At 65.5% G+C, this 21,816-nt stretch overlaps 7 protein-coding genes across 7 annotated transcripts; 2 read left to right on the forward strand and 5 right to left on the reverse strand.

Annotated features, from left to right (window-relative positions):
• Nucleotides 1–1,307: 1,307 nt before the first annotated feature.
• On the reverse strand, nucleotides 1,308–2,204 carry EMIHUDRAFT_67245 (hypothetical protein; the record flags this gene model as incomplete). Its single annotated transcript, XM_005764471.1, has 3 exons — nucleotides 1,308–1,481; nucleotides 1,682–1,807; nucleotides 1,974–2,204. Coding segments are annotated over 3 exons (531 nt in total), but the record flags the coding sequence as incomplete, so codon positions are not given.
• Nucleotides 2,205–4,247: 2,043 nt separating this feature from the next.
• On the reverse strand, nucleotides 4,248–6,386 carry EMIHUDRAFT_213868 (hypothetical protein; the record flags this gene model as incomplete). The annotated part of the gene is made up of 4 exons (XM_005764472.1): nucleotides 4,248–5,258; nucleotides 5,449–5,761; nucleotides 6,167–6,239; nucleotides 6,374–6,386. The coding sequence occupies 4 exons, from the start codon at nucleotides 6,384–6,386 to the stop codon at nucleotides 4,248–4,250; spliced, it is 1,410 nt and encodes a 469-aa protein (XP_005764529.1).
• A 1,303-nt stretch (nucleotides 6,387–7,689) lies between these two features.
• On the forward strand, nucleotides 7,690–9,099 carry EMIHUDRAFT_213869 (hypothetical protein; the record flags this gene model as incomplete). Its single annotated transcript, XM_005764473.1, has 3 exons — nucleotides 7,690–7,816; nucleotides 7,979–8,709; nucleotides 8,851–9,099. The coding sequence occupies 3 exons, from the start codon at nucleotides 7,690–7,692 to the stop codon at nucleotides 9,097–9,099; spliced, it is 1,107 nt and encodes a 368-aa protein (XP_005764530.1).
• Nucleotides 9,100–9,657: 558 nt separating this feature from the next.
• On the reverse strand, nucleotides 9,658–12,390 carry EMIHUDRAFT_452258 (hypothetical protein; the record flags this gene model as incomplete). Its single annotated transcript, XM_005764474.1, has 5 exons — nucleotides 11,439–12,390; nucleotides 11,190–11,244; nucleotides 10,020–10,913; nucleotides 9,886–9,954; nucleotides 9,658–9,813 (listed from the first exon to the last, which is right to left on the reverse strand). Exons 1-5 carry the CDS (start codon nucleotides 11,666–11,668, stop codon nucleotides 9,658–9,660), a joined length of 1,404 nt encoding a protein of 467 aa, XP_005764531.1. The 5' UTR covers nucleotides 11,669–12,390.
• Nucleotides 12,391–13,164: 774 nt separating this feature from the next.
• EMIHUDRAFT_357480 (hypothetical protein) lies at nucleotides 13,165–14,580 on the forward strand. Its single transcript, XM_005764475.1, has 2 exons — nucleotides 13,165–13,377; nucleotides 14,097–14,580. Exon 2 carries the CDS (start codon nucleotides 14,128–14,130, stop codon nucleotides 14,377–14,379), a length of 252 nt encoding a protein of 83 aa, XP_005764532.1. The 5' UTR covers nucleotides 13,165–13,377; nucleotides 14,097–14,127; the 3' UTR covers nucleotides 14,380–14,580.
• A 1,381-nt stretch (nucleotides 14,581–15,961) lies between these two features.
• EMIHUDRAFT_104381 (Hypothetical protein) lies at nucleotides 15,962–16,998 on the reverse strand (the record flags this gene model as incomplete). Its single annotated transcript, XM_005764476.1, has 3 exons — nucleotides 15,962–16,264; nucleotides 16,357–16,418; nucleotides 16,500–16,998. 3 exons carry the CDS (start codon nucleotides 16,996–16,998, stop codon nucleotides 15,962–15,964), a joined length of 864 nt encoding a protein of 287 aa, XP_005764533.1.
• Nucleotides 16,999–18,947: 1,949 nt separating this feature from the next.
• EMIHUDRAFT_464903 (caffeoyl-CoA O-methyltransferase) lies at nucleotides 18,948–21,331 on the reverse strand (the record flags this gene model as incomplete). Its single annotated transcript, XM_005764477.1, has 5 exons — nucleotides 18,948–19,628; nucleotides 19,703–19,786; nucleotides 20,023–20,076; nucleotides 20,150–20,333; nucleotides 20,658–21,331. The coding sequence occupies 5 exons, from the start codon at nucleotides 21,329–21,331 to the stop codon at nucleotides 19,230–19,232; spliced, it is 1,395 nt and encodes a 464-aa protein (XP_005764534.1). The 3' UTR covers nucleotides 18,948–19,229.
• Nucleotides 21,332–21,816: the final 485 nt, after the last annotated feature.

Genomic DNA, 21,816 nt, shown 5'->3' on the forward strand with positions numbered 1-21,816 from the left:
GGCTGTCCGTGTGAAAGGGGCACTGCTGGCGGCGGCTGCAGGTGAAGTCCAACAAGACTGCGCTTCTTGAGGGCCGCGTCGCGCATCTCCCTCGCCCTCTGCCTCTGTCCCTCTGTGATGCACTCATCGCGTGGGCCCTGCCCGCGGCTGCCGCCGCGCGAGACGAGCGCCTCGATGGCGGAAAGCCGAGCAGCGACCTCGGGTGGAGTCGAGGGCGGCGAGCCCTGGAGGGAGAGGAGGTGCTTCTCGATGTTCGACAGCGTCGCTGCGATGGCGTTGAGCGCGGACAAGGCCGCAAGGCCTCCATCCTCCCTGGCCTCCATGCGCTCCACTCGTGCTGCGAGTTGGCGGAGCGAACACCCCGCGTCTGCGAGCTCTGCCTCGCCCTCGGGCCTCACCGGCGTGATGGGATCCCGGGCCTCTTCGTCGCCGCGAGCGGCAGCCGGCCGGAACATCTGGAGACCAGCATCTTGCGTCGGTCTGCTGCCCGAGGGAGTTGCGGCAGGCACGGTCGCCTCGAAAACAGGGTCGCCGGCCTTCGCTCCCACAGGCGCGACCTCCTTCGGCGCTGCCTCGCCCTCCTCCGCCTCGCCCTCCGCTTGCAGCTGCGACGCCGGCGGCGGGCTCTTGTCGTCCGCCTCAGCCTGCTCGTCTTGCAGCTGCGACGCCGGCGGCGGGCTCTTGTCGTCCGCCTCAGCCTCCTCGTTTTGCAGCTGCGACGCTGGAGGCGCGCTCTTGTCGTCGCCCGCCGCCGCCGTCCGCGGAGCAGGTGCGGGCGGCGCCTCCTCCGCGCTGTGCGCCGCCGTTTCGCTCGAGTCAGGCGATGGCTTGCAATCTCTCTTGGCCTTCCCTGCCGTGCGATTCCGGCGTGTTGCCACCATGTGTGTGTCCTCGCGGCGTCTCAAAGCGATGCAAGGGAAAAAGGCGAGCGACGGGACCGACCGGCAACTCGCGGACGCTGTGTGCGCAAGTCTCGGTGTGCAGCCTCTGCATGCACACGCCGCTGGCGGTTGGAGGTTGAGCAGGGAGAGACTACAGCTCTCTCTGGAGGGGGCGAGGTTGTGCAGCTTGTGCACCCCATAGCCATACACTTTACACGAGGCGAGGCCGAGGGAGAGGACAGAGGAGCGGCGGCGCCGGGGGCGGGGCCGGGCGGGTCGTGACTCTCAAGAGTGTGCGCGGTCGGCCGAGACCGGTCCCTGTGGCCCAGGGGGCGCGCGATAAAAAGCAGGAATGCTTCGCACAACAGAACACAGTAACCTCTGGCGTGTGTATATCGTAGCGGCGCGGGCCGGTCGCCAGACTCGTCACACAAGGGTTCCGCGGCAGTTCGCGGCGCCGCAGAGGCAGGCGAGCGTCTTGTCCTGCACCGATCCGACGACGTAGCCGTAGTCGTAGGTGAGCTCCTCGTACGCGAGGATGTCGCGCGCGGCGAAGAGGGCGATGCGGTGCACGTGGCGCGAATACTCGACAAAGACCGACTGGAGGGGGAAAAGGCGACGCTCAAGGAGCGCCCGATGGGAGAAGTGGGTGCGCAGCGTGGCGAGGGCTGCGCGCGGGCGTGTGCTGCTCGCGTTGCGCGGAGGCGTGCCGTCGTAAGCGCCGCACGCGCGCGCTCTTTCCCTCGCTCCCTCCCTTCTCTCTGTGTGTGTCGTGCACGCGTGTGCAGCCTCGCCTGCACAAACAGGTTCGGGTCGCAGCAGTGGTTGACGAAGCGCGCGACGCTGCCAGTGCGCGAAGCGTCGACGCAGAGCTCGGGGTTGTCCTGCGTCCTCGCGTCGACGCCGCTCGGCCCCTCGTGCGACGTCTTTCTGCGCTTGGCCACCTGCCCCTTCTCCTCTCCGTCGAGGTTGAAGAGGTACGAGTCGTCCACCTCGCAGGCGCGCGGGCAGAGTCAGGCTGCCGGCCCACGGCCGGGCCGAGGCGAGAGCCCCCCTCGCCGATTGGTAGTGAATCAGCAGTGCGTAGTGGACCAACAACTCACTAGAGCCCACCTCGAGCCCGGCCGCCTCCGCGTCTTCGTCGCGCAGCATCACGCCCGTGTACTCGCACACGAAGGTGCCCGCGCGGATTGGGTTGCGCGACCGCACGCCCCAGCCGCGGCCGACCGTCTTGAAGACCTGCAGCGGGAGGGAGATGCCGCGCCCCACCACGCGGTTGAAGCAGCTCTCGTCGCACCCGCTCGTCGAGTTGCACTCGAAGATGCAGTCGCGCGCCTGCCGCCAGCAGCGGGGCCGTGAGAGAGAGGAACCGCGCGGGGCTGCGACGCGGGCGGAGGCGCGCGTAGAGGAGGAAGCGCTCGTTGTTGTACGCGGGCCCGCCGCTCTTCTCCTCCTCGCGCCGCACCTGGGAGCGGCGTGGGGAGCGGCGTGGGGAGCGGCGTGGGGGTGGGTGGGAGGGGGGGGGGGGGGGGGCGCAGGGCGGCGGGTGGACAGGCACACGCCCCCGGCCCGGCCTCAGCCCTTCCCCTCCCTCCTCCTCCCGCGCTCACCGGACGGCCGCGCGACGCGTCTGTGGCGGGAAGCCACGAGCAAGCCTCGTGGGCGATGCAGCGGCCGCCCCAGTCGGCGAGCGGCACGCGGGCCTGGGGAGGGGCGGAGGGGGCGGGTGGGCGACCAGGCAGCGCGCGACGTGGGGGCCATGGAGGCGGGGAGGGAGTCCGAGGGACCGCCAGGGCGGGCACAGCCAGGGAGGCGGGCGAGGGGCGTGGCGCGGGGCGTGGCGAGGGGCGTGGCGAGGGGCGTGCCGCTGGTCACCCGCTGCTCGATGGCGCGCTTGTGCCGCCACGCGACTTGAGGGAGATACTCGAACTCGGTGATGGCAGAGCGGCCGGGGAGGTGGACGTCGAGCGGCTCCTCGTCCACCTGTCGACCAGGCGTGCCCTCCTCTGGTGCGTGCTCCTCTGGTGGGTGTGCTCCTCTGGTGCGTGCTCCTCTGGTGGGTGCTCCTCTGGTGGGTGCATGAGCCCAGCCTCTCCTCCCGGCTCCTCCCACCCCCCCTGGCCGAGCCAGAGGGCACGGAGGAGGGGAGGGGCTGTCGGCTGCGCCAGAGGGCGGAAGGAGGGACGGGCGGGGAGGAGGCGGGAAGAGAGGCCGGGGGCGAGGGGTTGGGTGGTGAGCTTGCGGTGGCGAGGCTGCAGCGACCGCACGCGTGCAGGGGCTGACGTGGCGCGGTGCGGCGCTGACGGGAGGGTGCCGGGGCGCGCCTCGTTGATGATTGGGATCGGCCTGGTCTCCTTCCCCTTTGCGACGTCCTCGTCGATGACCCCGCCCGGGACGGTGCAGCCCGTCTCGTGCAGCAGGCAGGTCGGGCACCGCCAAGACGCGTCGCTGCACGCGCCCTCCACCTTCGCGGCACTGAGACCGGTGCACTCCTCCGACGCGTGAAACGCCAGGTCGCACTGCGCGCACCGCACGTGCCGCCTCGCGAGCTGGATCTGCCGGCCGCACCCGCCGCAAGCGTCTGCAAGCAGGCGGAAGGCGTGGCGCCACGACGCCAGGTCGGCGGTCAGCGCGGCGGGGGCGGGCGTTTTTTCGCTGGCAGCCGCCGCCGCTGGCGGTGGCTCGTTGCGCGGCGCGCAGTTGAGGCAGCACCACGCCTCGCGGCCCGAGCGCAGAAACGCGTCGGCTAGAGCCTCGCCGCAGCAGGACTCGGTGGCGTGGAACCAGCCACCACATGCGGCGCAGCAGACGCCGTACTCAACCACCTTTCGGCAGAGCGGGCAGACGCCCACATCGGAGCTTCGCAGGCAGCGGCGACGCATCAGGGCGGCGGCTGGCTCCCAGCCACCACCGCCCGGCTCTCGGCGCAGAGCACCAGCTGCAGCGAAGCGGAAAAGAATGCCGCCCTGCACATATCCCTCCCTAGGGTGGCGTGCCGTCCTCCCATCTCCCATCCCTCCCTTGGGTTGTCTGTTTTCTTTCTTTCTTTTCTAGGGTGGGCGACGGCTAGCGCACCACACACCTCTCCTTAAAATCCCTGGGTGGTGGCGGCGTGCCGTCCTCCCATCCCTCCCTTGGGTTGTCTGTTTTCTTTCTTTCTCTTTCTTTATATCCCTCCCTTGGGTGGGCTTTTATGTCTTTCTTTCTTTCGGCACTGGCGCGCACTGGCACTACTTGTTACACGGAAAATACTTACGAGGTAGCCGTAACATACCACAGCGCACAGGCTCCGTAATCTGCAATCTCCGCCACAGTCTCGAGAAGGCCTACACTGCACATAAATCGTGCACGAACTAGTCGGACCTGCTAGACCAGCCACCAGGAGGCGCCTCCCTTGGTGAGGGTCTTGGTGTTGCCCTTGTGCGTCCGCGCGTAGCAGTGCGTCTTTGTCTCCTGCGCAGGCAGCAGGGTACCAAAGCACACATGGCCGGCGAAGCGCCACGCGACCCGGCCCTTGGCTCTCGACACCGCCCCCTTCTTGGGCTGGGAGCCGCCTTGAGCCGCCGCAGGCCCAGCCTCCACCGCCTCTGTCTGCTCCGGCGTCGCGCCCACCGCGGGGACAGCCGCGACCTCCTCATTCCCGCCGGCCTGCTTCAGTAGCGCCGCCTCTTCGGCGTCGAGCAGGCCGTAACCCTCGATGTGCTCGAGCTTGCGGCCGGGCACCAGCGCGAGCAGCGCGCGGAGCGAGGGCGCGACCGCGGCGAGCTTGAAGTTGGAAGTCGTGGTGTGCGCTGTGCACGAGATGCGGCGCTCGCCAGCCACGAACGGCGCCTTTGTGAGCTTGCACTTGCCGCGGCCGCTCGTCTCGGTGGAAATGGCGACGCCGTCCAGGAAGCACGCTGGGTGCTGCCAGACCATCACCTGCCGCCCCACCATCCACGACTCCATCCCCACCCGCTTCTCTCCCTGCTGGATCGGCTCGAGGCAACGGCGGCACTTGCTGCGCCCAGTTTTTGCGGCCTCGATGACAATGGCAGGCGCAGGGGTGCTCTCCCTCACTGGCTGGGGAGTGGGCTTCGGCGGCGGCTTTTTGGTGGCGCGGACCGGCTTGGGAATGTCGTCGCCGTCGCTCTCGTCGCCACTCGCCTCCTCGCCACTCGCCTCGTCGCCGCTCGCCGAGTCGTCACTTGGTTCGTTGCGCGATCCCCGTCGCCCGCTCCGTCGCGGCAACCAGTCCGGATCGGCCGACGGCCTCTGCCTCCTGACGGCCGCTCGCTTGGTTGGCGGGAAAAAAGGGCCGTCGAGGCCGAGCGAGGCAAGGTGACGTTTGTTCGCGGCGATGTTGCGCTCTCGCTCGAGCTCGTACTCGCTCAAGGCCTCAGGGCCGGGAGGCATGGACCTCTACAGGCTACTGGAAGGCTCGGCACGGGCTGCACCCAGCTCGAGAGAGCAGGGTCGGCCAGAAGGCGTGGCACTTTCCGCTTTGGAGAAGAGAATTTTGACCGCGCAAGATAAAAGGGTGGCTAAGGGCTCTGCCCGCAAGGCGCCCGCGTCGCAGACGCGGTACCATTGGCAAATCTGCGATATACCCCCACACGAGCAAATAGCCAAAATCCGAATACCGTGCACGAATCCGGCGATGTGGGCCGTGCAAGCCTTCAGCTGGTGCCAAGACGTGCGTAATAACGAAGAACGTCCGCTTCGGACGGAGCAACTGAGGGAAGCCGCTGATCGAGCCCAGCGTGCCCGCGGCCGCCTCCCGCGCAACACCGCCGCTGGGGACGACACGCTGCGGATTCGGATCGAGCCCGGGGGGCGCAGCGGGCCGCTCGATGGTCGTCCGCTTCGTCTGCGACAAGTCCATCCCAAAGGCGCGTGTCCTGCGATAGATAGACTCGACGGGCTCACCGGCGCGGGGTGGACGCAGGACAGATGCTGGCGGCACACATGGCGACAGGGACACACGGACAAGACACCCCCTCGCCTCTCCCTGCAGCCTGCCGACCGCCGCCGCTCTTTTCTCCTCCGCCGCCCGCCTCGCCTACCGCCTCTCCCTCCCTGCCGCCTCCCACCCTCCCCCTCGCCTTCTGGCCTCTCCCCGCCCCGCCACCTCTCCACTCGCCACTCCCCTCCCTTCGCCATCACCGCTACCCTCACCGCAGCCTCCCTCACCGCCACCGCCCCTCACCGCAGCCTCCCTCACCGCCACCGCCCCTCACCGCAGCCTCCCTCACCGCCACCGCCCCTCACCGCAGCCTCCCTCACCGCCACCGCCCCCTCCCTACCTCCAAAGGCGGTCCTCACCGAAGCCACCGGCGGCAGCCTCAAGTACAACCTCACGGTCCGCGCCGCCGCCGCCTGCCCGGTCGGTCGCTGCACAGCCAGCGCTGGGACTCGTCACACCTTTGCCACCCTCCTTGCGGAGCAGGAGGAGATCCGCTTGCTGTACTTTGAACAGCGTGCCAAGACCTACATTGAGGAGGTGCTCGTACCGGCGCTCGGCATCAGTGTGTTTTACTACGTGATGGAGTTTGCTTGGGCCCGTCGCTTCCGGGACCAGGGAGCGGCGGGGAGGGGGCAGATTCACTTCCATCTGCTCGGCTGGCTCGAGAGCGGCGAGCCACACCATATCATCTCGGTCGGCAACTCGAGGGACTCAGTAGTTGTGACCCCCCTGGAGTGAGTGAGGACAGGAGAGAGAGAGCTTTGTGGTGTTGGTGTACGCAATAACGGGACAGGGTAGTCGTTCTCTCTAGCTCCCCTTCTAGCTCTTAGCATGAGCTGCGCCCTGTGTCCGACCCCTTTTGCGCAGCAACACCTTAAACTTTTCAGGCCCTCCAAATTCGGGTCGGAGCGTAGCGGAGTGGGCCCCGAGTTTGAAAAGGGCGACGGACGCTTGCGTCCTAGCCTCCAACAACGCCTCCCCGGCGCAGAGGGGCCCCCGGAGGGATGCCACAACCGACCCGCGCCACGCCGCTTGCGGCGGTCCTCTTCCCAGCTCCGCTGAGGGCCCGTGCATTTTCCTAATACCCCTAGCTCCCTCGCACAACACTGGACTCGCGTGCCGCCGCCCCTGCCACCCCTGTGTCAGTGTGCCTGTGGTAGGAGAGACTGAGACTGCCAGCGACAAGCTGGAGGCAGGTCGCTAGACTGAGATGAGACCGCCAGTGGATGTGGGAGTCCACCGCGCACCGCGCTGCGAGCCTGTCGTGTCCCTTGTCAGGAGCAGGAGAGCCCCACCTGTCCCCCTGATCGTTCTTCCAAAATCCTGCTCGTGCAGGTGGGGACCCTGTCCTCCTCCCCCATCCCTCGTTTGGGGTGTCTGTTTTCTTTCTTTCTTTCTTTACTGGGCACGGGACTCCTTAAAATCCCTGTGTGGTGGCGGCGTGCCGTCCTCCCATCCCTCCCTTGGGCTGTCCGTTCTTTCTTTCTTTCTGGGCACGGGACTGGCGCAGAAGAGAAAGCGGCCTATAACAAACTCGCACCGATCCCACGACAGCGATTGTGGGGACTACATGATCCGTACGTGAAGGGTGGAGGGGTCCGTCCGCAGAGCTAGGGGCAGGCGGCGTGGGCGCCCCCGCTGGGGTGTAGGTCTATTCAGATTTCAGTGTGAGTGAGTATTCTTGATACGAAACCACGACGACACACACCAGTCGACTCACTCACACACACACACACACACACTGGGGCCGACGGTAAGAGAACGTCTGCCGCTTGCTTGTTCTTGACGTCGTTGACCCAGTTGGCAGGAGGCAAAACACAAAACAACTCTCTCTCTCTCTCTCTCTCAGGAGGCTCAGGGGATATGAGCCAGTTGGTGCGCGTCTTGCGCGCGTGCGAAGAAACGCAGCAGCAGAGCACGAGGTTCTCAAAAACAAAACAAGTTGTGCCGCCAGGGTTCCAACTTTTTCTGGGGTATGGTATGGACTATGGTACCCTCGGCGGCCCAAAGGGGGGGGGGGGGGTATGGTCCTGACCGCCCAAGGCTAGCCCTACCACACCCCAAGCAGGTCTTCCAAGAGGCGGGGGGTATGAGATGGGTTGTACACCATACCACACCCCGGAAAAGTTGGAACCCACCGACGGTGAAGTAGGGCGGCTTGTGGACGCCGCGACGGCGGCGATGGCGAATCTGGAGCCTGCAAGTGACGAGGCCGATGCACCTCTCGACGCGGCTGGCTGGCAGCGGCTCGCCGATGACGAGCTCCGCTATTTGCTCGGCGTCACTTGTTTCCCGGCGCTGCTGGCGCTCAAGGCGACGTGCAGGGCGCTGTCGGCGCTCGTCCGGGCTGATCTTTGCGAGAGCAAGCGATGGTCTGCGGCACGCTGCTTCACGCTCGCACGGCCCGACGAGCGGCTGCACGACATCCGCACCAACGACCCTCCCAGGATGGCCCGCCTTGTCGCGGCCGATGACGTTGACACGGTTGAGGCGCTGCTCCATTTTTATTGGCGTGACGGAGCCCCGAGGGCCTCTTTCCGACTGGTTCAGGATGCGGCGGGCGGCGCCCCTCCTGCTCTGCACCACTCTCTTCTCGACGCCGCGTCGGCCCTCCGCCGGACCCACCTCGGAGCCAACGACAATCTGCTTCCCTCGCGCCCGTGCCGGGAAGCCGCACTCGCTCCCGGGGCGGTGCAGCCGAACGGCTGCGGCTCACGGCCGCTACACTTCGCCCACAGCTCCGCCATGGTTGCTCTGCTCGTCGAGCACCGCGCCGACGTCAACGCCACCCGCCTCAACGGGTGCACGCCTCTCATGGACGCTTGCCGCGCGGGCGAGGCTGCCGTGGTGCGCACCCTGTGCGAGAGCGGCGCAAACACCAACGTTCTCGACAAGCCCGGCGGGCTGCGTGCGGAGCGGTACGCCGAGCAGGGTGCGGGCCAGCAATCACAGGCGCACCCGACCCGCAGACCCGCACCCACTGCAAGACGTGTCCATCACACGTCGAGCTGACATGTGTAGCAGGCGACCGCGGACCCGAACCAACGGTGGCGCTGGGCGTTGGGCAACGAGGAGGAGCAGCGGGTGTGGGGCTGGAGCGCCAATCCCACCGGCGTCGACAAGGCACACCGGAGCGTCGATGACTTTGTCGCGTGTTCGCGCGCGCTCGGGGAGTGGGGCTCGCGCGGGGGTTACATCACGCGCGAAGAGATCTTTGGCGCGATCGTGAACGAGGTCGACGTGCCGTCCGAGTACGTGGTCGCGTTCCACTAGGCTTACACAGGCGGCATCCGAGGCTCTCGAATCTCGTGAAGAGAAAAATGTACCGCGCTCTCTTGTGCTGTATCAGCTCTGTCGTTTGCCGGTCTTGCGTACGTGTTGAGGAGGCTTCTTTGTAGGGGGGTGGTCGGCGACTAGCCGGGGTCTCGTCCTCCCGGATGGCGCGCTCGCACATGTGGACCCGGTTCGCGTGGATCTGGATCCACGCCCCAGGAAGCCTTGGAGTCGGCCATAGCGCTTTGGCCCCGTTTTTCGGCGCCTTTTTGTTCTTTCGAGTTGCGTTTTTTGTATTTTGAGTTTTCGGCTTTTAAAATTTATTAGTATTTACGAACTGCGGAGATATTTTGTGTGAAGAAAACGAGTTTTGGAGAGCGCCGTACCGACTTGAAGCTATGCTTTGCTATTACAGCTTTGTCACGATCTCAGCCCCGGTGCGACTCGCGACGATCGAGGCACAGCAAGGGGCCACGAGCGGGGAAAAGCGTACATAGAGCGAGCCGCGCCCTCTGTCTTTGCTGTGTCTGAGTGTCCCTCCAGAGCACCTTTGGACCCTCACGCGGCCTCCGCCTCCTTCTCCAGCAGCAGCTTGATGCCATTGTACAGCTTTGTCACGATCTCAGCCTCGGTGATGAAGAGCCGGCTGCTCGGCGACAGGTCGATCGTGCCGTCCTTGCCGATCGGCGTGTGCTCCCCTCCCATGCCACGCACCTGCAGGCAGAGGGCCGCCCACTCGAGCCGCTTGGAAGCTAGGCTGAGCGGGGGCACATCCGGGCGGCGCACCGAGAGGCCGAGGGGCTTGGCGGCCGCCTTGGCCTTGGCGTCGGTGCCGTCCTTGGTCAGGTTGGGCACCTGCGAGAGAGTGGGTGGCGCTATGACGAGAGGAGTGGTTGAACACTCCACGCAGCTGGGCGCACCGCGACGTGGACGGAGGCACGCATGCCCGTGCCCAAGTTGGACGGGCACGACGTCACGTAGCCGTACTTGCTCGACGTGGCGAAAGCGATGCCGTCGATCGCCTCGACGGCCTGGAGCGCAGTATGCAGCCGGTCAAAGACAGAGTTGAGCACGAAGCCCTTGGCCATGCACATGATGCGCAGCTGGTCCTCCTCGCCGAACCAGATGATGAAGCCGCCGTCGGCCGATTGGTAGCAGCCCCGCCCGCACGGCCAGTCCGACGCGATGCCGGCCGAGGCGAGGTATGGGTCGGCGGCCATGTCTTTGAACATCACGTGCGCGGCCACAAGTTCCTTGTACTTGTCCGCCGAGATGAGGTTCGGGTTCTCCGCATCGCCTGTCACCTCCTTCCACACATCGTTGGGCGTCATGCTGTACACGTTGCCGCCGTAAGCTGGGTTGGCCTTGAGCACGTCGAAGGCCTTGAGCATCGTCTTCTCAAAGTTGACGCGGTCCGCCTTTGTCATCAGGCCCGGCAGCGGGAAGGCGGTCAGGTTGCGCCCGACGCGCACGCGCATCGAGAGTTCCTTGCCCAGCCCGAGCTTCTGCAGGTCGAGCTGACCGTCAGCCGGGAGGCCCTCGACGCCTTCGAGCGACCAGTCCGTCTTGTGGACCTTGCCGCCGCCGTGGTGGTAGCCCTCGCAGACGCGGTCAAAGAAGGGCGCGAGGTCGTCGTAGTTGGTAGGGTCGACGGCGTAGCAGCCGAGGCCCGAGTCGTGGTTGTCGAGGCCCGACTTTGCGCACAGGGCAAGCTCGTCGAGCTTGGCTGCGGGCAGCGTCGCCATCCACGACTGCACCTCGGCCTCGAGCAGCGTCTTTGCGCACAGGTTGTCGGGGTTGGCCTCGTGTGCCACCTTGGCGGTGCGGGTAGTGGCGTGGGCGATAGGAAATGGCAGTGGATTGCACGGCGCGGCGATACCAGGCTAGTCCCCAGGAGTGGCGCTGGGGGTGCTGATGTGGCTGAGATAGGCGCCAAGGCACATGCGTCACGGCTCACGCGTCAGGCCTCGGCGGCACAGACGTCGATGGCGCGGTGCAGTAAGATGTTAGTGGCGCGGTGCGCCGCAGTGGGATGGTTCTCAAGAGTGGCGCTAGTAGGTGTGCGAGAGCTCTTAGACGGGCGCTCGGACCTTGGCCTGCGCCGTGAGCTCAGCGATAGACGACGCCATATTGTCCTGTAACCGACTGAAACGAACTCTGAGTCTCTGATCGCAAAATCGGCGGTCAAGGGGAATCGGAATCTCAGGAAGCTGCAATCTGGCCACACCTGGGTATTTTTTGCCGTAGCCAGTAATAATGGAGCGTGGGGAAGTGGGAGAGACAGGCTAATGGGACATGCTGATGCTCCTTATTTATCATACGGCTAATCAATGCCCTACCTTCGCATGCTGAAAGCCCCTCCTGGCCAGGCCATGGCCCTCAGAGGGCCGACGCGAGCTCCTCCATCCGCTCGACGCGCTGCACGCCTGACACACTCGGGTCGAGCAGCCCGGAGACGGCAGCCTTGCCGAGCGTCTCCACCCTCACCGTCTTGTCGACAAAGGGCACGCCGATCGCGCTGGCCAGGTTGAAGATCGGGATCGCCGGGAGCACATCCAGCTTGTCCCATGACCAGATGAGAGACGGCCGAAGCACAATCGGCCGCACTTGGCCGGCAGAGCTCTGCAGCTCCGCCTCGACGGCTCGCTTGGCCGCCAAATAGCGCTGCAGCCACTCGGGGGCCGCCGCGTCGACGGTCTCGCCGAAGCGCACGCCTTCGGTCCAGCCGTCCACCCACCCCGCCTCGGCGCACGAGACAAAGACGAAGGGCGTCGGGGTGCCTCCGAGCGCCGGCGGCAGCGACACCTTCGACTTGAGCGCGCGGAGGATGTTGAGAGCAGTGCGCCGCGTGATGTTGTCGTATGTCGACTCCTCGGGGTCGACGGCTGCCTTGGACCCCGAGACTACGTTATTGAGCGGAGCAAGGCCACTCTGCGCATCAAAGAGCAGCCCAATCGCGTGCACGACAGCGTCCGCCTTTCCGACCGCCGCATTGAGCGTCGCCTGGTCGAGCGCGTTGCCCGCCGTCCACTCGACCTCTGTCAGCAGCGGGTCGTTCGGCAGCGGATTCTGGCCGCGTCGCGAGAGGGACGTGACCTTGAAGCCAGCGCTCACAGCGTTGCGGCAGATCTCGCGCCCGGCGTAGCCATTGCCGCCAACGACGAGCAACCGCCCGCCCGCCCGCGGTACTAAGCTGCTCATCGAGGGCGGCGTGAGTCGCAGGCCAGCCGCCGTGGCGACGAAGAAGAGAAGGCGCACCGGCAGCATCGGACCCCTGAAGCGGCTTCCTAGAGATGTCCTACGAACACTGAAAAAGACAAAAAACCTGGCTTCATAACTGCACTCCAAGTTGCTTCCTGTCGTCTGTTGTTTGTTGTGCCCTTGTTTGTTTCTCTTGGCACCTTGGAGTGCTGGGGGGGGCGACAGGAAGAATGTGGCCCTGAGTTATGTGTACGCCAACTCAGGGTGTGTGGCAGCCAGCTGGCTGTGTGTCTTGTGAGCTTGTTTGTGTCTGTGTGTCGTTCGTGCGTGTCGTCATCATCTGTCTCGCGTCCACCCATACCGCGTTGGTGTCCAGTCCGAGCCTGGCTGTTCTTCACCTTTCTACCTACCTACCTACTCCAAGTGCTCCAAGTGCTGGGTGTGCGCGCACGAACTTGAGCATCCCGCTGGGCACCGAGTTTTTCTTCTGGATGGATGGACTACGACTACCCCCACAACAGTCCTAATACCCGGGTAACAAAACTCCCTCTCCCACGACCCGTGTCGCGATGCGCTCCCCACTCCCCCGTTCCCCTGTGTCCCTGATCGTCCTTGCAAGATCCTGCTCGTGCAGGTGGGGACCCTGATCCCTGTCCTTCTCCCACCCCTCGTTTGGGAGAGAGATTTTTGAAAACCAACAAGAAATCACGACTCTCACTGCCACTCCAAGTGCTCCAAGCGGTGCTCCACGTCTGAGCCACAGCGTGTCCCGACTCGACTGCCGGCGTCCCAGTCCGGGGGTGTTTCTCTTCTTATCCGTTACCATGTAGAGCAACGCCGAGGGCGGGCCCTTTTCGGGCTCGGGCCGCCCTCTCGCCCGCACCTCTGCGGGGCTCGCACGTGGTAGCGGCGGTCTGCTCACGACAGTGAGTGGGCTCTTCACGCTATCCACTGCGCCGCGGCTACGCCGCGCCCTATCCAAGCCCAGGGCTTGGTTCGCCGATAACCGCATCTCGCTCTGCGCATCTCTGAGGCTACCCGCGCGCCGACTGCTACGCGCGCGGCGAGAGGCGCACCCCATCAGGGACAGGATTGAGGCCCCTGTACGAGCTCGGCAACGCCGCCGTCGTTGCCCTCCCGAGCCCTCAACACCGTGCTGCACATAGCGCAACCCGTTCTGCGCACATACCGCAGGGAGGAGTTTTCACTCAACCATCCGAGTTTCTCCTTCCTGCAGGGCGAGAGACATCGGCCTCTCTACTTCCAGGAGAACATCTACGCCACACGCTATCCCGACGGTCCACAACCCACACTGCAGTCGATCCAGCCCTCGCACTCCCCACTGGAGATCTAGCGAGGCCCCCCAGGCTGGGACAGGATTGGAGCCCCTGTGCTGCGTCTGTGGTGATATGTGGGGGACACTTTCTCCTCCCTATTCATGTCAGTGACTCGACTGCGTCGAGGGGGGGGACGTCTGAACCACAGCGTGTCCCGACTCGACTGCCGGCGTCCCAGTCCGGGGGTGTTTCTCTTCTTATCCGTTACCATGTAGAGCAACGCCGAGGGCGGGCCCTTTCGGGCTCGGGCCGCCCTCTCGCCCGCACCTCTGCGGGGCTCGCACGTGGTAGCGGCGGTCTGCTCACGACAGTGAGTGGGCTCTTCACGCTATCCACTGCGCCGCGGCTACGCCGCGCCCATCCAAGCCCAGGGCTTGGTTTGCTGATACCCGCTTCTCGCTCAGCGCATCTCTGAGGCTTCCCGCGCGCCGACTGCTACGCGCGCGGCGAGAGGCGCACCCCATCGGGGACAGGATTGAGGCCCCTGTACATGCTCGGCAACGCCGCCGTCGCTGCCCTCCCGAGTCCTCAACATGATGCCGCACATGCGCAACCCATTCTGCGCACACGCCGCAGGGAGGAGTTTTCACTCCACCGACCGAGTTTCTCCTTCCTGCAGGGCGAGAGACATCAGCCTCTCTACTTCCAGGAGAACATCTACGCCACACGCTATCCCGACGGTCCACAACCCACACTCTCGCTGCAGTCGATCCAGCCCTCGCACTCCCCACTGGAGATCTAGCGAGGCCCCCCAGGCTGGGACAGGATTGGAGCCCCTGTGCTGCGTCTGTGGTGATATTTGGGGGACACTTTCTCCTCCCTATTCATGTCAGTCACTCGACTGCGTCGAGGGGGGGGACGTCTGAACCACAGCGTGTCCCGACTCGACTGCCGGCGTCCCAGTCCGGGGGTGTTTCTCTTCTTATCCGTTACCATGTAGAGCAACGCCGAGGGCGGGCCCTTTCGGGCTCGGGCCGCCCTCTCGCCCGCGCCTCTGCGGGGCTCGCACGTGGTAGCGGCGGTCTGCTCACGACAGTGAGTGGGCTCTTCACGCTATCCACTGCGCCGCGGCTACGCCGCGCCCATCCAAGCCCAGGGCTTGGTCTGCTGATACCCGCTTCTCGCTCAGCGCATCTCTGAGGCTTCCCGCGCGCCGACTGCTACGCGCGCGGCGAGAGGCGCACCCCATTGGGGACAGGATTGAGGCCCCTGTACATGCTCGGCAACGCCGCCGTCGCTGCCCTCCCGAGTCCTCAACATGATGCCGCACATGCGCAACCCATTCTGCGCACACGCCGCAGGGAGGAGTTTTCACTCCACCGACCGAGTTTCTCCTTCCTGCAGGGCGAGAGACATCAGCCTCTCTACTTCCAGGAGAACATCTACGCCACACGCTATCCCGACGGTCCACAACCCACACTCTCGCTGCAGTCGATCCAGCCCTCGCACTCCCCACTGGAGATCTAGCGAGGCCCCCCAGGCTGGGACAGGATTGGAGCCCCTGTGCTGCGTCTGTGGTGATATGTGGGGACACTTTCTCCTCCCTATTCATGTCAGTCACTCGACTGCGTCGAGGGGGGGGACGTCTGAGCCACAGCGTGTCCCGACTCGACTGCCGGCGTCCCAGTCCGGGGGTGTTTCTCTTCTTATCCGTTACCATGTAGAGCAACGCCGAGGGCGGGCCCTTTTCGGGCTCGGGCCGCCCTCTCGCCCGCACCTCTGCGGGGCTCGCACGCTCCAAGACCAAGTGCTCAGGTTGATGACTGCACTCCAAGAGTGCTCCAAGTGCTCACAGTGATTTGGGCTCGGCAGCTTGTTAGCCGCTCAGCCGAAGCTGGGGCCGGTCTCTCTCGTTTGGTGTGTCCGTTTTATTTATTTATTTATACACTGGGCACGGGACTGGCGCGCGCACACACTGCCGCAGTGACACTGGCACTATCCACTGAGCCCTGGCTGTCAGGCTGTCAGGTGCTGTCAGGTGATCTGTCGGGCTGTCGGGCAGCTGTCAGGCACTGTCAGGTGCCTCTGTCAGACCAGCTGTCAGGTGCTGTCAGTGCTGTCGGGTGCTGTCGGGTGCATGTCTGACAGGCGAGGGGTTCTGTAGCTGTCAGGTGCTGTCGGAGCTGTCGGGTGTTGCTGTCAGACGCTGTCGGAGCTGTCAGAGCTGTCAGGCTGCTGCTGCTGTCAGACGGTGGGCTGTTGCTGTCAGGTGCTGTCAGGTGGTGCTGTCAGGGTGCTGTCAGGCTGTGACACACACCAGCCACACTTATGACACTATCAATAGGAGACCAGCAGGACTCTACTACACATACATACTCTAGCCTCTACTCTGCCTCCGGTCCCACCATCTTTTTCATGGTGGACGTCACCATCTTCTTGTCTGCCGCACTGAGAGAATAGCAGAGAGGCAGGGTGGAGTGCTTCTTCAGGTACACCTTGCTGATGATCTGGTAGTTGCTGGTCCAGCGGAAGGCCTCCCCATCGTTGTCGCTCGTCAGCTTGTAGTACTTGCACGCTCTGTTCTGGTAGCGCGGGCCGTCTGGGGGGGTCCCGTCACCCTTCACCTCACGGTACCACCGGAGGATAAAGAGGCCCTTGGGGTCGTTGATGAAGACCCCGTTGCTGCGCTGACTCATGGAGAGCTGGCGCAGGTACTCTGCGCTGGAGCTGCCAGTGGCGCGGCGCGGGGCGCGTCTACTGTGCCGTCGGCGACGGCCACCTGCTCAATGTTGCCGATGGCAAAGACCTTGGAGCTGTCCTCCATGGTGAAGAGCACCGCAACTGCGAAGAGAAAGAGAAGAGGGAGAGATGAGGATGCACGTCTTATGTGTGTGTGTGACAGGCGGGCAAGGGCGTGGTCACCGTCATCATCATCCATGTAGAAGTCGAGCTCCTCATCCACATCCTCGCCCCGCTGCTGATGGGACTTGATGAGCCGCTTGACGTGGAAGCGGAGCTTGCGATCCTTTGACTCCTCCTGGATGGAGACGTTGAAATCTGCCAGCAGCTTACGGATCTCCTCAAAAAACTCTGCGCTGCTGGCCTCCTCGCCGCCGGTTGGAGGCGCCACTTTGGCCCCGTTCCGCATCAGCTGGTTCAGCACGGCCTCGGCATCTGCAGCATCCTGTGCGCCCATGGCGGTCAGCTCGGCCGGCTCAGCATCGGGTGTGCCGTTTGGATCATCCTCCTTCTCTCCCGGCTCCTCCAGCAACGCGCCACCCTGGACATAGGTGTCAGCCAGAGGAAAGTGCAAGCACGGCTGCTTGAAGAAGCCGGTCCGCGCACAGAGGTTGGCGCGGACTCCACAGGATCGAAGGAGCTCAATCGCACGAGCTAGGCCCCTGTCGAGGGCGGCAATCATCTGAGGGTTCGTAGGGAACCAGCCTGGCGGCGGGGTGTCGATCTTGATCCGCTCAATCGAGTGCGAAGAAGGGCGCGCTCTTCGGGGAGACTGGCACGATCGGCTCGAACTGCGCCAACGTGCTGCGCCACACCGCGGGCGAGTCGCACCTCCGCGCGTGGCTCGCCGACCTGCCGGTGGAAGCGGAGAAGCCGACGCTGGCCGAGCTGCAAACGTGCGTTCTCCTCGCCGTGTGTCCATCAATACCCGCACGCGGGGCACTCACCCTCCTCTCGCGGCGGTCGCAGGTCGATCGCGCACAAGTGGCTGGGCAGCGCCCGCTCACAGCGCACCACGCAGACCAAGGTGCGGGTGCAGCACAAGAAGCAGAAGATTGCGACCAACGCGGCGGTCGACGCCGCCGTGGCCGCTGGCCGGGCGGCGGCGGGGGCGCTGACGCCGATCACGCCGGCGGCTACGCAGCTGCCCCCCTCCTATGGCGTGATCACGCCGGCAGGGGCGGCCGCCTGGGGAGCGCAGATGGCGGCGCAGGCGGCGGCAGCGGCGGCGGCACAGACGGCGGCGGCCACCACCACCCAGACGCCGTAGGCATATGACTGTAGGGCCCCAGAAGGCTAGCTGGTAGCTTCATTTGTAGTAGCACAGCCGCCGGTGCTAGAGAGGGGTCCGCAGAGGTGGCGGGCGGGAGGGTTGAGAGAGAGACCCATGACCATCCCATGACTACATGGACATGGACCACACTCACATGTCTTTGCATGTAACTTTGTTATACCCTCAATGGGGCACAAGAAAGAGGCTCTACGGGGTCTGTGTACGGTCTGTGCTGCTGTCGGGCTGTCAGGCTGTCAGCGCTGCTGTCAGGCCACTGTGTGCTGTCGGGCTGTCAGGCAGCTGTCAGGCTGTCACGTTAGGGCCTGACAGCGACGGAACCCCTCGCCTGCCAGACTCTGCTGTCAGGCTGTCAGACACGTGCTGTCAGACTGTCAGAGAAAGTGCTGTCAGCGCTGTCAGGCTGTCGGGCACTGTCAGGCGCTGTCCGGGGTTTGCTGATGCTGTCATGCTGTCAGACCAGGGCTCACAGACTATGGCTAGTGCCATTTCACTGTGACACAGCTCGCGTTACAAAACCTTGATTTGACCATTTGCGCAAAAAGGTACATCTCGGTGCCTTCCAGAGGCAGCTGCGACCCCGCCGAGTAACGGCGGCACACAGCAGGTGGCGCGGTGTGCCGCCGTCCACTCGGCGGGGTCGCAGCTGCCTCTGCGCGTCCTGTGGATGTACCTTTGTCGCGCTCCGGAGATGACTCGACGCCGCTGAGATCGGAGATCAAGCTCTGACAGGTCGCACGTCGCTCCTTTGACGCCGACGTGATTTACCCGTGCAGATCACATCAGGACACGGTCTCGACGCGCTCGGTACGACGCCTGCGACCCGTATCGGGTCAGGTGGCACGACGCTCATCGCGCCTGCCAGCGCTGCCGTGCAGGCTGCCACGACAAGGTCGAGAACGCTTCTATACGCTCGCCGAGCCTTCCTTTCCATCCCATTAGGCAGCCTGGGAACGGTGGCGATCAGAGGCAAAGCCTACGAGGGGTGGTGGAACCACATGTCACGGCTACTGCCGGCTCGACGCGACGATAGCCTCCGGAGGCTGACTTTGAGGCACAATCATCGGACGACGTCGGCGAGTTGAGTCGCGCTCGCGGTAGCCAGATGACCTCTCATACTAGGAGCATCGGCCATGGCCGCAGGGAGCGCGGGGGAGGGCGCTGGAAGCAACACGGAGCTCCGTTGGAGACGTTTTCAAGATTAGCGTGTCAGAGTGAAATGGCACTAGCCTATATCCACTAACACAGGTACACTGAAAAGAATTCGCTCTCCCCGACCTGAAAATTCCGTTTTTTTGTTTTTTGGCAGTTACTTGGCCGCTAGTAATCTAGTTCTTCTCTTTCTTATTCTTTTTTCCCCTTCCTTCCTAGTTCCTTGCTTCCTTCGAGCTTCGTATACCGGACAGTCGACAGCCCGTGTACGACAGATGGCGGTCGTGGATCCGCTGCCAACCGCGGAGCCTCGGCTCGCCGCCGCGAATGTCCAGCTGCAGCTGCAGGCGGTGTGCGCCCGAGCTCCCTTCGCGCCACCCCCTCCTCCTCCGCCCGCAGCACACCGGCGAAGCGCCCACCACACTCCCCTCCCCCGCCCCTCCTCCCGCCCTTTCTCCAGAGGAGCCGCCTCAGAAGAACCACGAGCCCTTCTTGGGCGGCTGGGCCGGCGAGGGCGGCGCCTGGCCCGACTCCAACTCCGACTCGGGCGAGGCGGCGGCGGGCGAGGCGGCGGCGGCAGCGGCGGGCGAGGCGGGCTCAGTGGAGGGCGGCGTGGCCTCTGTGGCTGCGGCCGGCTCGGCTGCGGCCGCCACCCCCTCCTCTCCCGCCTCCGCCGCCTCCGCCGCGGCGTGGTCGGTCGCGGGCGGGGCTGCCGCGGAGGCGGCGCTGCTGCTGCCTTGCTGCGGCGGGGCGAGGCTGGCGAGGCGCCGCTCGAGCTCGGCGCGCCGCTCGGCGAGCAGCGCCAGGAAGGGCGCCGAGTCGCCAGCAGAGCGAGCCTCGAGGGCGGCGGCGAGCGGCTGCTGCTCGACCTACGCGAGCGAGCAGCCGTCGGTCGGGAGCGGCAAGTGGCGAGTGGTGGCGAGTGGCGGCGAGAGGCTGAGGCCTCGAGGGTCTTGACGCAGAGGGTGATGCCGTACGAGAGAGGGACGAGCGAGGCGAGCACGCGCGGGTCGGCGGCGAGCCTCGCCTGGGGGCGGGACCCGACGGTGCGGGGTCCAGCAGAGTAGACAACAGAGGCTGCGGGCAGGCCTCGACCCGCGCGCAACGGGCGAGGCTCTCGCGTGCCTCGCGTCGTCGGGTAAAGCTCGGCCAGCCTCTGCTAGCCTCTCGGCTGACTGGCGGCTGGCTCTCGGCCAGCCTCTGCTAGCCTCTCGGCTGGGTCTCGGCTAGCATCTGCTAGCGGGTCTCGGCTAGATGCCGCACGTTGAAGGCGCGCATCGTCGGGAATGGCTCGTGGCTGAGGACATGGTCCGCGGCCTGAGGAGGAGGAGGGAGGGGGAGGGGTCACGAGGGTGCCGCCCCGCCCGCACGCCGCGGCGAGCTCCGCCACCCAGAGCGTGTCGTAGTAGACGATCACTCCGCCCACCCGCACGAGCTTCATCAGCTGCTCGTGGAGGCCTGCGTAGGCGGCGCGGTCGCCGACGTCGACAAAGACCATGTCGAAGGAGGGCCCTGATCCGTCGGCGATGAGGCGGTCGAGCAGCGCCTCCGCCTTGGTCTCGTGCATCTCCATCCTGCCAGAAGGGGGGGGGGGGGGGGTGTGAGGGGCAAGGCGGGCGGGTGGGGCGGGGCGGGAAGTCCACCGGAGGGGGAAGATCAGCGTAGGGTGGCGCGCAAAGGGGGTGGAAGGGAGGGGAGTGGCGGGGAGGGGGTGGGGGCGGGCCCCCCGCCCAGGGCGAGGCGGGAGGGCTGTTAAGGGGCAAGAGGGCGGGGCGCTGGAGTGTGGGGCGAGTGTGTGTGTGTGTGTGGGCGAGGGGGGGGGGGGGGGAGAGGCGGCAGGGAGGCTGGCCGGCGAGGGCGGCTGGGCAGCGCAGCTCGCGGCGGCGGCTGCAGCTCACTTTGCGGCGACTCCAGCCTTGATCCACCAATCTCGCGCCGAGCGGGCGGCGGTGGTGTCAGGCTCGCAGCAGATGACCTTGGCGTCGTCGGCGGTGGCCAGCGCCATCGCGATGGACGAGTAGCCCGTGAAGGTGCCGAGGTCGAGCAGCTTGCGCGCGTCGAGCGCCGCGGCGAGCGTAGACAGGACGCGGCCCTGCTCCTCGGGCAGGCCGAGGACCGCCTCTGGCATAGGCAGCTCGGCGACGAGCCAGTCGCGCAGCTGCGTCAGCACCGGCGCCTCCTTCGAGCAGAGCGTCAGCGCCAGGTCGCCGGTGGTGAGCACGCGAAGCAGCGAGCCCAGCAGCGACGTCTCGTTGGTGGGGTGTGGCTCGGAGGGCATCGAGAGGATCTCGGGCTGGAGCTGGTGGTGCAGCTCCACCAAGTCCTTCTTCTGGCTCGTGAACCAGTTCGGCTTCCCCGGGCGGTACGCGTCGGCGCGCTCCCACGCTTCGCGGATCAGCAGCCGCTCACTCTTCTGGATCTTGAAGCCAAACTGCGCCGCCGGCGCAGTGCTGCGGCGGCGGCAGGCTGCGGCGCCGCTGCAGTCACGCGCGCCGCCGGACAGGAAGGCGCCCTGCGCCGCCGGCGCGAGGAGGAGGACGAGGCGGAGGGCGCAGCTCAGACAAGCCTTCATGCCACCTCGCGGTCGTCCCACTCTGTTTATTCTGCTGTTTATTTTTGCCCGGGCGGGTAGGGGATCCGGTTGGGACGTAGGGTAGGTCTGGGCCCTCCCGTCGGGATTTTTCCTTCTTCACACCGGCGCCCCCCAAAAAAGAGACAGGAAATTCCCTAGCAGCAACACTGGGCACGGGACTGGAAGAGAAACCCACCGTCGCTCGAGCTACATACACTGACTGGAAATCCTGGTAAGAGGGCGTGAAGGGGGTGACTTCTGACTGTCGTTGCTGTCTCTCCCTACTCGCTTGTCTGTGCTTGTGCGTCTTGGGTCATTGTGTTTTTGCGTGAAGGGGGTGCCCGAGCGGTGTTGCGTGCCCCGCAAGTACACACACATCGGCCGCCGAATCGCCGTCTCGGCGACGTACGCTCGTCCTCTCCTCACCTTCCGGCAGCAATGGGCAAGTGCGTGGGCACACGGCCAAGCCTCCCGGCGGCCACTAC

Source organism: Emiliania huxleyi (genome assembly GCF_000372725.1).
Source record: "Emiliania huxleyi CCMP1516 unplaced genomic scaffold EMIHUscaffold_59, whole genome shotgun sequence".
Taxonomy (NCBI): Eukaryota; Haptophyta; order Isochrysidales; family Noelaerhabdaceae; genus Emiliania; species Emiliania huxleyi.